Source organism: Eutrigla gurnardus, assembly GCF_963514095.1.
Source record: "Eutrigla gurnardus genome assembly, chromosome: 5".
In the NCBI taxonomy this organism is placed as follows: domain Eukaryota; kingdom Metazoa; phylum Chordata; class Actinopteri; order Perciformes; family Triglidae; genus Eutrigla; species Eutrigla gurnardus.
This window is the reverse complement of record NC_139919.1, coordinates 7,276,930-7,288,977: the sequence shown is the minus strand read 5'-3', so window position 1 is coordinate 7,288,977 and position 12,048 is coordinate 7,276,930. Positions and strand designations below refer to the sequence as shown.

Genomic DNA, 12,048 nt, shown 5'->3' with positions numbered 1-12,048 from the left:
TCTCACTTTCCAAAAGGAAATAGTCAGCAATTTGTAAGTCCTCACTCACCTAAAATACCCAATTTTCCACAAAGCATCCTCCATTTCTAAAAAAATGTGGAGCTCTCCAAAAAGACTCACTTCAAATTTAAGTCCTGAAGATCTACAGCTTAAATCTGAGGAAACACTCACACATCCATCAACCTTTAAATCAAAGTTAGTAAGTTAGTACTTTCCTAAAATAAGTTATGGAATCAGCTGATGCAGTGAGCTCAGTTCTTAGAAATTCACAGTGTTTCTTATTTCATCTAAAGAAAAAAATGAAATATGAGAGCAGATGACCATTTTTCTGGTGACGAGGACGGAGCCTTTACAGCCCGATCGATGGCGATGGCAGCGGGGAAGGCGGCTGACCAATCAGGTGCCTGATCTGCAGGCTGCTCTCGGCACCCTTATACACTCTGGCTCGGCCGCTGACAGTCGCCTCCATCACAGCTGATGTGAGGCTGTGAAGAAAAAAAAATGGAGGCAGGCGTGCTTGTGGCTCTGATGCTTTGATTACCCCGAGGCCTGCAGCTGCCGCTCTGTCCAATTAGCGTTATGTATGAGCCGCGTCTCATCAGCGCGGCTGCCTCCCCTCTCTCCCTCTCTGCGAGTCCCTGGCCGGCTGGCCCCTGAGAGGGGAGAGGGAGGCAGACACCCCGGGGACCTGATTGCAGAATTCAGCCAGGGAAGTGAATCTTTGAAGTCAGCCGAAGTGACACCTCAGAGGAATGTCAGATTGTAGACGTGTTGTTTTGTTGGGGGAAGAGTGGGATCGACACAGAGGCACGTTTCAACAGGAACATCTGACAAGAGTCAATCTCTTTATTCTCCATCTCAGTCATACATCTGTTCTATTAATCCCCACTAGGAAATCACCAGGTCAAAGGTTATACATACAAATACAGAACATACACAACGAGGAGAATCTTCTCTTCTCTGCAACAAATATGCATGATACAAAAAAGTCTAATAAACTTATACATTAGTATTAAAGTTGTGTGAAGCAACATTGAAATGTGGGGATTTTGTGTCCATGAACACAATGCAGTAGATTTCCATCCTGTGACTTTTTCATGACCTGCTGTGTTTGGATGCTGTATGGTATTATGTTATATACAACAGCTGAGTAAAATAGAGACGGTTTCTGTCAAAACAGGTTAAACTAATGAGGAACAGCAAGGTTAAACTGGAAAATAATTCCACCAGTTTGTCACAGTTTCATTATCAGTCTGTAGGTTTCCATGCTGCATCAAAGCCACTGAACACATTCAAGAGCTGCGTAACGCTGACGTGCTCATAAGCCGGGAGGAAACACATTTCAAAGTGAGAAAACAAAGGCAGAAAGTTTGTGGTACGCAGATCCAGACTCCAATCACTGTCACCAGCATTAGCCCAGTTAGTGTGTGAGACACACTCCTGCATGTTTTCCTTCTATCTGCAGGAATAATCCCAGGTCCGATCCGCCTGTCATACAAACATGCTTTATTTATGAGTTTTTCATGAACAGATGTCCTCTGTGTTTCTAACACCCATAAATTGCAGGTGACTGTCGGAGGCTCAGCATTGCCATCGTTAGAGCGGGCGATCCGCATTAGAGGATGAGGTCAGGCCCAACACGTCGCCGTAGAATCAGAGTCAGATTTATTACCAAGAAGGATTTTACACCAACGAGGAATTTGTCTTGGTGAATATGTGCAATAAATAGGATGCATTAAGCGAACGTGAGATCATATGAGAAAAAGCTGGTGTTTTAGCTCTTTTGTCACCCTGGCAGGTGTGACAGAGAAGAAATACTCCAATAATAGAAATGTGTGATGTAAGCAGTCTCATCGGGGAAGAAAGGTCAGAAAACAAAGCTAGATAGGAGGTGGAAGACAACCTCCTGTGCTTAATGTACGTCCTGTCCATATGGAGTGTCATTTCTTCTAACAGTCACATATATCTGCAGAGAAAAACAGAGTGCAGAGGATTCATACAGCAAAATTGTTCTTCAGTCACTCAATTGAGCCCAAATTGTGTTTTCTAAAGCAACCAAGCAACACAACAAACATTGAAGATGTTGGTAGTATTCTTTATTTTGTTTCAGAACACACTGCGCTGTAAACATACAACTGAATTATAAAATGATTTGAGAACAACTTGATTTGAGGGTATTTGACCATTAAAAAACTGTCTAGGACATTATTTATCCTAACTTAGCAAAAGTAATGCCTGTCTCCCACAAAATGTCCTTGTCAATTATTACAATATTAATTGTATCTCAATTACATTTCAAAGGAAGTGTATTGTCTCTGGTGCAATGCCATTGTTGAGATCGCCCATCATCCTGAAACCCAAATGGTCAAAAGAAATGCCCCACTGTTCCCCAAGGAGTGATAGGAAAGGCACATCAAGTGAAACATAATGGGTTATGATTCTACAGTTGCACAATACTATAGGATTTATTTAATTTACTTATTTATTTAATTTAATTTAATTAATCTGTTTAATTATAGGTAAATTGGTGACTCTAAATTGCCCGTAGGTGTGAATGTGAGCGTGAATGGTTGTTTGTCTCTACATGTCGGCCCTGTGATAGACTGGCGACCTGTCCAGAGTGTGCCCTGCCTTCGCCCAATGACAGCTGGGATCGGCTCCAGCCCCCCCGCAACCCTGAATACAGGATAAGCGGTAGACAATGGATGGATGGATGGATAATCTGTTTAATTATTATTATTCATTATAATACAAAGCATGATGGTCGAACAAGGAGCTGCTGGAGACGCATGGATCACATACGCATCTTTGAGGAATTCATTATAAATACCAGCAACACTGGGCTCTATTCCCATAATGACCCCCTAATTTTATTAGCAGATGGAGGATCTGCCCTGGCCCCCTGGTTGATGACATCATCACCAACCGTCAGACCCGGAGGTGTCGTCCAATGAGAGCTTCAGAGCGTGTACTCGCTCCACAGCGCACAATCGGCATCTTGAAAAGACGCTGGATGTGTTTGTACACAGCAGGTGGCGCTCTGCTCTACAAACGGAGAAGGTCTCTAGAAATACAACTGCTGAAAATGGTTTGATTATTGCAAAACCATTACAGCCTACGACCTCAGCCAAATGCAACACGCCATGAAACATGGTGGAACATTTCCCCTTCAGCCACCACAACAAGAGGATGTGGTCCTGACCCACTCCTGGGACCGGACAACAAACCTGACCAGTCCAAGTCTAGGAGCACTTAATTAGTCATTTGTAAATAAAGGCTTTAAAACCTAGACTTTTACGGTGTGATTAATCATAGCTTACACTTAATCTCAAGAAAGAATTGCATCACTTCAACAAACAGGTTCCAGGACATCATGTATGTATGAAAAGAAAATACGTTTTTTGGTAATACGATACATGCAAATCAGTGGAGTTGTTGAAAGGTGCATTTCTTCACTTTTGATGGAGCTCAGCTAGCAGTTTCCCCCCACTTTCAGTCTTTGTGCTAAGCTAGGCCAAATTTACCCTGGACCTGTTTCCATCACCGTTGCATCAAACTGGGGAATCATTTCTCTTCCTTTGAACAACATATGGACATCCATTTTAAAAGAAAATTCTTTTGGAGTAACCCAGACAGAAAGAAGTATGAATAATTTAAATCCTCAGTAGTAAATAACTGTCCTAGCAGCAGAATACTGTTGTAGGATAAAGTGTAATTATAGGAACTGCCAAGGTGTGTCTGAGGCATATGGCTATGTTTCTTGTTGTTTTTCCACCGGGCTTCAGGGAAGAAGGACGCCTGTCTTTGTTCTGGGATTTGTGACAACAATATGTGATTACTGCTGTTTTATTTATGGACCCCTGTTTTTCTTATTTTCCAGCTACCTTCTTTCTCTCGCCCTCAGAGAGTTTCTGCTGCTGCCAAAGGCTCTGTGCTGGTCATTCATCATTTAAAGGTGCCAGTCAATAAATTATATGAGTGAATGATTCATCCAGGCACTAAGTGCAAGCAAATAGTGTGTAAGCTGCTGTCCATGTTCATGTTCAAAAGAGGAGCTTCCTCTTTAATTCATCAGCCTGTTTCTCACTGAAAACTCACAGGATGTGTGTGGATACTCCTCATGCACTGTAAAAAAACACCTCCACCTCCATCAATCAAATCTACTTGTTTTAACACTTTAAACTTTTAGCCTGATACTTTCTCTATAAAGCAACATTTTATAGAGATTTCAAACAAAACTGCACTGAGACAAGTGGATTATCTCAATTTGAGACGCAGTCATCTCTTTTATCACTATCAGCCCCTACAAGCTAGGGGCCCGTTAAGAGAATTGAGTCAGGTAGTCAAATCAGTATGAAACAGGAAATAAAATATGAGGGGCCGCCAGGGACATAATTCAGAATTACCTCTCTCACACACACACATGTGAAATGCTCTCATATACACTACTGAAACACTCTCACAAACAACTGAAAAATTATTTGCTCATACACACTACTGAAATGCTCTCATACACACTACTGAAATGCTCTCATACACACTACCGAAACGCTCTCATACACACTACTGAAATGCTCTCATACATATAAGACTAAACCATTGCAGCGTATCCAGAACGCTGCAGCACGCCTTATCTTCAATCTACCCAAATTCTCCCATGTGACCCCCCTCCTCCGTGACCTCCACTGGCTCCCTGTTGCAGTACGCATCCAATTCAAGGTGGCACTGGCCGTCAGGGCCATCAATGGAACGGCACCATGGCTGAAGCCGTCCACACAGCCATGAAAGACCACCTGTTTTAGGTATTTTCTTCCAACAAGTGGTTATGAGAGCATTTCAGTAGTGTGTGTGAGCAAATAATGTTTAGTTGTTAATGTGAGAGTGTTTTAGTAGTGCATATAAGAGCATTTCACATGTGTGTGTGAGAGGCAATTCTGAATTATGTCCCTGACGGCCCCTCATAATAAAAGGTGTAGCCACCTGGGTCCTTGAGCATACAGCCATAACTGGACACCAGCGGTAATAGACAGTTTGCTCCAGCAGATTGAGAGATTAGCCATGGACAGACACAGAGGTGCACACTCACTCACTCATGGATGAACACCTATGTGACCGGATGTCTTGGTGGGAAAGGAGGGAGGCTGCATTTCAGTAGTAAGGGAAAGGAGAGTTAAACAGTAAAAAGAAAAATGATAGGAATATGTATGATTTATACCTTTATATTATTATCTATTTATAACTTTTTTAATAGCAGAATGTATATAAACTTGAAACAAACAGATACTTCTTTCCTTATCAATATCTCTAAATGAGTAGTTCAGAGCAAACTACAACTATATAATGTAAAATAGATGTGTCTAGAGAGAGAGAGAGAGAGAGAGAGAGAGAGAGAGAGATATTTTGCAGTAAAGTTGAGATCATCTGCAAAATGACTTAAAGTGAGTTGGAATTACATACAGATTAGTATCTCACATTTCATCATCCCAATAACGCTCCCAGTTGTGACACACGTTGCTGCTGATCGTCTTCTACACTTGAAGTTAAAAGCCAAATATTGCCAAAGGATTTGTTGTTTTTCAAAAGAGAAGTAAGGACCATTATTGGTGTCAGTTGCAGCAATGTTCTCCTGACGTTACCCACTAGAATGTCAAGCATGTTGTGTTCTTGACTTCCCATGTCAAAAAATAGAAACACGCTCCTGACATTGAGTGTTTTTGTTTTTAAGATTTAAGGACTGTGTTTTTGAACCTGCAGAGCTTCATAGAGCTGGCCTCTATAAGGCAAACACATTCTTCTGTGAAAGGCTTTTATCCTTTCCCGTGAATCAGTAGAAGTAGATCATTCATTTCTAACTGCGGTGTAGAGCACTGTCGGCATTAGTCGATGGTATATACTTCCCAGGTAATATTATAGTGAGTATAATAAGTGGCACACAGCAGAAGTCAGACAGCAATCTTCATTAATGTGGAGGTTTTTCAGCAGTGTAGTGAAGCCTCCTCTGCTTTCAGTTTGCGTGATGGTTTGAATCCAGTTACATAGCTCACAATCCTCTGTTGTCTCACTTTTTATTTAAGAGTGCAACAAGGGGAGATTCACTCATCTGTCATGCTCTTAATATCAGCCGCCGAACGCTCTGCGGAGCGGCTTGGAGGGGCCGCTCGGCGACAAGAGGCAACTTTTTTTTCTGGTTCAGTGTTTGTGGAATAAAAGCAACAGGAAGACAGACAGGCACTCGGCACCCGAGGCCATAATTATCCTGTTTGTTTCAAGGCCGCCGTTTTGTTTTATTCAAATCTCCGCAGGACTGACAAGGCTTGGGAAAGGCTCATTTTACTGTCATGTCAGGTTTGTCAGCACCAAGAAGCAGCTTTGCATTAAATATCCAGAGTCTTTTGTTACAGTGAATGAACTACAGGAGACAACAGTGTTTTAACAGCCGTGTAGAATCTCGTGAAATGAGATGCAGATTGATCCTTTTGGTAGGGCCATCAAACAGGGGACACGATCACAATAAAGGACCAGTTCTCAAAGACAACCGAGGAGGTCACTTTCAGGTTGACATGCCTCACAGGAACCGTTTCTCAAATACAAATTACCAGTGCTATAATCAGAGGCTAACACACCGTCGCTGTAGTCATCCAGACATAGATCACTTGCTGAAATGGAGGCTGGTTCGAGCAGGTTTTGAACCGTTCCTTTTTCCGACTGAGTGCTGCGGCCACTCCACCAAATAATCAACCGATCCTATAAACCACTGCTAGATTTTAGGGCAGTCAATGAATGGATGAATATGACTTTGTAATACATAAGTCAACTTTTGGGTATAGCAAAACAACAGTTGTACCAAAGTGACTCGGCACCTGGTCTCATTAGTTGGCAATCGGTAGTCCTGTAATTTGTTACACTGTAACAAATTACTGTAATTTATATACAACAAAAACCTGTAAAAGTTATCCTGTAATATACTGTAATCCTTTTTACAGTAATTAACAGCAATTTTACAATACTTTACTGGCAACTTTTTTTGCCAGGTATTTACTCTAAATTCTACAGTCAATTTGTTACAGTGTAGTAACAAATTGACTGTAGAATTTAGGTCAAACACATAGTATAAGGTGTGTTTGACCACAGGACCAGTTCGACGCACCAGAGAGGATGGGGCAAGACAAACATCGGCTGGTTTACTACAGCGGTACAAACCCAAAATAAACCATTTTGTTGTGATTTAATTGCCATAAATGGATAAAAAAGGATAGTGGAATAACTATATCATGGCAACAATATGTAAAAGGTCCGAAGTCATGGTTTGTTTGGTCTGACGTGAAGCAAATAACTTTAAAAATGCTAGTTTTCTGAAAGGAGTTCAGATCAATCGGAGGCAGGCTATGTTAACAGCTGCTCTTTAGACACTGAAATAACATCCTCTCCATGTAAATATGGCAGCGACCTTGTTGTTTGTACCATAGACAGTCTCTGGTTTCTACACAGGGTCAAGTGGAGATCGCCAATATCCCTTGGCCTCATGTGCATATTTTTCTCAAGTAGAAATATTGCTCCATCTGGCTTCTGTTAACAAAATAAGCTTCATAATTCAAAGTCCAGCAAATTCACGGTCTTAACTCGCTGGACCTCACACTTCCTCCTTCTCGCCTCCACCTGTCACCACCACCTCCACCAACTCCCATTAAATTGTCACGTATGCTGCTGATAGTGCTCTGACGAGACGCCAGCCACCACGGATCGTCTGACACAAACACCAAGACAGGAAGGATGGAGGTGTTGGGGGGAACAATGATTCACTCCATTGTTCCTCTGCTTCACTTCTCATCAGTGTCATTACCTTTTCACAGCTTACCACATATTATTTGGCAATGATGTTTTCATTGTTCTGTTGTTCAGAGCTTTTATACTAAATCGTAGACTGTTAACCACCTGCTTGGTGATATTGACTTCACACTAATTCCACTTTACTACAGTACAATAAAATGAATGTATACAGTAGTTTACCATCAACGGTACTCAAGAGATTTTACACACATTCTAGATGTGGGCTGTGTGGCGAGCAGAGCTTCAAGTAATGCTTATTTCCATCATTGGCTGATTAATTGTTTGGTGTGTGAAACTTCAAAAGATGATTGATGATGGATGATGGGATGAGTGGAGATGTCCTGGTTTGTATACAGCAGGGCTGATAAGGGAAATGGGTGGCAGGTGGGTGGGAAAGGTCTGCTGATGGAAGGCCAGAGAAGGTTCAGTGCAGGGCAGGAGGGAGTGGCTGAATCTGAGACGAGTATGAGGCAGAGAAATAGAATGAGCACACGCATGTGACCAAATATCTTGTTTTTTCAGCCAATAGTCTAAAAAAATGACTGAAAGAATAAGTAGATTGTCAAAATAACAACTGATGGACTGATTAATTGTTTTAGCTCTCAATTAGAGCTCTGCTCTCTTCCTCATGCCCTCAGATAATGGAAATTTAGGTGTTAATCATATCAGGTCATCCAGAATCCATAGAACCCAACCAAAAGGTTCACGTTGGGGCGAGAGAAAGAATAGGGTGGTTGGAGATGAGCCAGGCCTGTGCAGGATCGATCACCAGTGATCGCCACACAATGCATGCTGGTTAGATTTTTGTCCAGCTTGCTCTGACTTCCTGCACAGGTAGCTAGGATAAACTCACAAGATCAAAACAAACCAATGCAGCATGCTTTATGAGGCAGACTTAGATAGTCAAACAATGGATGACAGATACATACATTTCCACTGATATTCATGAAAAATCCGTGCAAGTTTTTTTCCCCATGCGTGTGACTACAGGTCGATCGCATCACTGTTAAATGTGACAAGTTGACCTTACTTAAAAAAATCTAGGAAACCAGTTGCAATTTATAAAGGTACAAAGGTGCAAAAAAAATCTACTTGTTTAGTTTACTTTATCGTATTAAGTTGTCCAACTTAAAAATAGCTAGTGTAATTAACTTGATTTTTCTAAGTATTAGCAACCAACCTAAGTAAGCCAAGTTAGCCTGAACAGTTGTGTTTACACAGTAGAATTAGGAAACCGATGGCACTAGGAAAAACAAACAGAATGATTATTTCACAGGGATATTTTTTATTTGAACTTAAACCACGGCCACATCATGGAAACAAACAAGCATTTAGAACATTTTGAAAGAAACATTTTGATATACACAAAGAGGTTGTCTGCGATCATTTTGACTTCTTTTACAAGACTGCTCCTGTCAATTACACTCAATCAAGCTTTTATTTACTGAACTTCACAAACATTAACCTTAACCTTAAGAGCATTTACAGACTTGAATGTTAAAGTGCACTCTTTATGAAGATGTGGTAATGGTGATGTCCTTGTGTAACAACCATGTTTCAGTCTATGTTTAAGTATGACCTCTCTTATCACATGTGAAGAAGAGAAAGCATACATGTCACATGCACAAAATTGGCAGCAACAACTTCAGTGAAGACACCTAAGTTCAGTCAATTTGGGCAGAGAACATTCTTGGAATGACCACAGCTAAACAGTACTTAGCAACACATACGTGAGTCAGGTTGCTCCTCACAACTGTTGCTTCTGGCTGTGGTCAGTCTGCCCTGCATGCTCTGCACAACTTTATTGATCTCATTTCAAAAAGGCTAATTTGAAGAAGAAAGCACAGAATGCACGCAACAGAGTTATTTGCAGCTCTCATGGAGCTAATATTACAGATTCTCATGTGGATTACATGGCATGGTGTCTGTTGGCTGCCTTGCCTAAATGAGTACTTACTCACATTTCATGAGTTAAATCAACAGGATATTGAGAAATAAGTAAAGTACACTAATGTGTTTAACTAAGTATAGGTATTACCTTTTAGAGAATGTAACTCTTTCTGTGACTTCCTGTAAATTAATTTGAAGGCTGCTGGAAACCGTCCGACTGGACCACAGTTTTAGTCTCCACCTCCTGCTGCTGACGCCTGACGTTGTCTGTCCAGGCGATACACAGCTCATCTCCAACGAGTCTGTCCCACCCCCCACTGTCAAATCATGAGGGATTGAGGATTCTCTCACATACATTTTGAGACCTTTATTGACACTTTAGATAAGAGGAATGGAAAAAAAGGTAAACAAAGAGGATGTGGATGTTTAGCCTGCCATGTAACATGTACACAGAAACATTAACATTAAGGATATAAGATGGATGGGCTTTATTACCCAGTTGATTCATCAACCATTCATTTAAATGTTGTTTATCAAAGCTGCAAGGCAACACATTTTTCATAAACCAAGAGCCCGGAAGACGTATCAGACTTTAGAAATGTACCCACAATTATACACAACACATTTTGGTGCCATCAAGGTAATGGGACATGTCTGTGGACAAGTGCTGTCCTGTCCATATTTCTACCATCTCAGACGTCGTATACACATATATTTTCATGAGGTTTAGCCTTTTATTTACACGAAACCTGAGGTTTTATCAAGGAAAATGATCATTTCTGAAACTGGTGGGGATTTGTGAAAACGTTTTCGTGTTTGCATGTGTACCAGGTGAAAGGGAATTTTAGGTTCCCAGACATCACAGTATGTGACAGAAAAAAACCTTTGTTGTAGTTTGTTTGGCTACTGATCATTACGGATGACATTATTGAAAACGGAGGGGAGGAAATATTACGTGTAAATGTGGCCCTGGCAGCCTCAGCCAGTTACCAGGTGACATCGGTTTAGTCCCTGAGGGTTCAGGGTTTAAGGTCTGAGGGGGACTTTGGGAATGGACCAGTGTGTTTAGATGTTTCTGGCCTAATGTGTAACATGATCTCATCTCTACTCGTTATTGTGCTGCTTGGGCAGACATCTCTTGAATATGTAAAAGGGGTTTAATGAATTCATATTAAATGTATCCTGCAAACTTAGATGTAAAGGAAAAGCACAGAGACAAAGACATATGTTCCTTGATGGCAGCGGATCATGTCACCAAATTGCTGCTGCTTTAATGAGTCTATAAATACTTTGTTCATGAAAGGAATAACTTACTCTCCTGCTGCTGCTGACATGATTATTTCATGTAATGACTTTTCTTTGGAGATGATTTTTTCCACGGTGCCTCACTCGCGTCCTTTCTTTCTTGTGCTTACGACCATGGTGGGATGATGATGACTCTCTCTGCTTGCCTTTAATGCTCTAAGAAACACAGCATGGAAATGAAAATGAGAGGCTGACAGCGCTGCTGCTGGATTTCAAGAAAGCACAACGGAAATAATGGTAAAGATGACTTAAAAACAAAACATGTTAAGCAATTATTCAGCCTGATACCACTGTATGTCCAAGGACATCCTCCTCTTTCTGGATTCAGTCTCTCCAGCAGATGTTGAACCTGCTGTAGGGACTTGGTCCCATCGACACAGAGAGCACCAGGTCCAGGTCTCGGTGATCAGGTCTGGCTCACAATCGGCGTGCCAGGTTATCCCAAAGGTGGTTGGAGGAGGTTGAGGTCCGCCACAGTCAAGTCCTTCCACACCAGACTGGAAAACCATTTATCTATGACACTGACATGTTGAGACAGCAGACAAACTCAAAGTTAAAGAACACCGTTGTCTAAATTATCATCAATGATGATTAAAAAGTCCCTCGAATAAACCCAAACCAGGAAAAACAGACCCAAAACAAAAGTACTGCGTAGCTTTAAGAAAATGTTTTAGGATAAAAGTAGTACCGAAGTAAGTTCTGAAAAAAGCGGGGGGGGGGGGGGGGGGGGGGGGGGGGGGAAGTGACGTTGACTTCTGCTTTTAAACAGGACACTAACAGTGGCCACCTGGTTGAAAGTCTAGTAGTCCATGACTCGTCCATCCACCCAACCTCCCCCATGCAGGATTGTGTTGCTCGTTATACTTCCTGATCTGTGATTACATGGATAACTTACCTATTGATTTTGTGGGATGTAAATCAATTACAGTGCATTACTTTTCATGGGTTTAAGTACAAACAGTGAGAGAAACAATGGAGCTCTAAGGCACAGAGCAAGACAATTATTTCATTAATACACACACACAC

At 41.4% G+C, this 12,048-nt stretch overlaps 1 protein-coding gene across 1 annotated transcript in view; it reads right to left on the bottom strand.

The window, feature by feature from the left end:
- The window catches only part of LOC311013356 (uncharacterized protein), a gene marked incomplete at both ends in the record, with an annotated part of 37,806 nt that extends 26,275 nt beyond the window's left edge, over positions 1-11,531 (bottom strand). The window contains 2 exons of the mRNA XM_084009374.1: positions 9,936-10,034; positions 11,311-11,531. Coding sequence (XP_083865500.1) covers positions 9,936-10,034; positions 11,311-11,531 — 320 coding nt within the window. The remainder of the gene's footprint in view (positions 1-9,935; positions 10,035-11,310) is intronic.
- Positions 11,532-12,048: the final 517 nt, after the last annotated feature.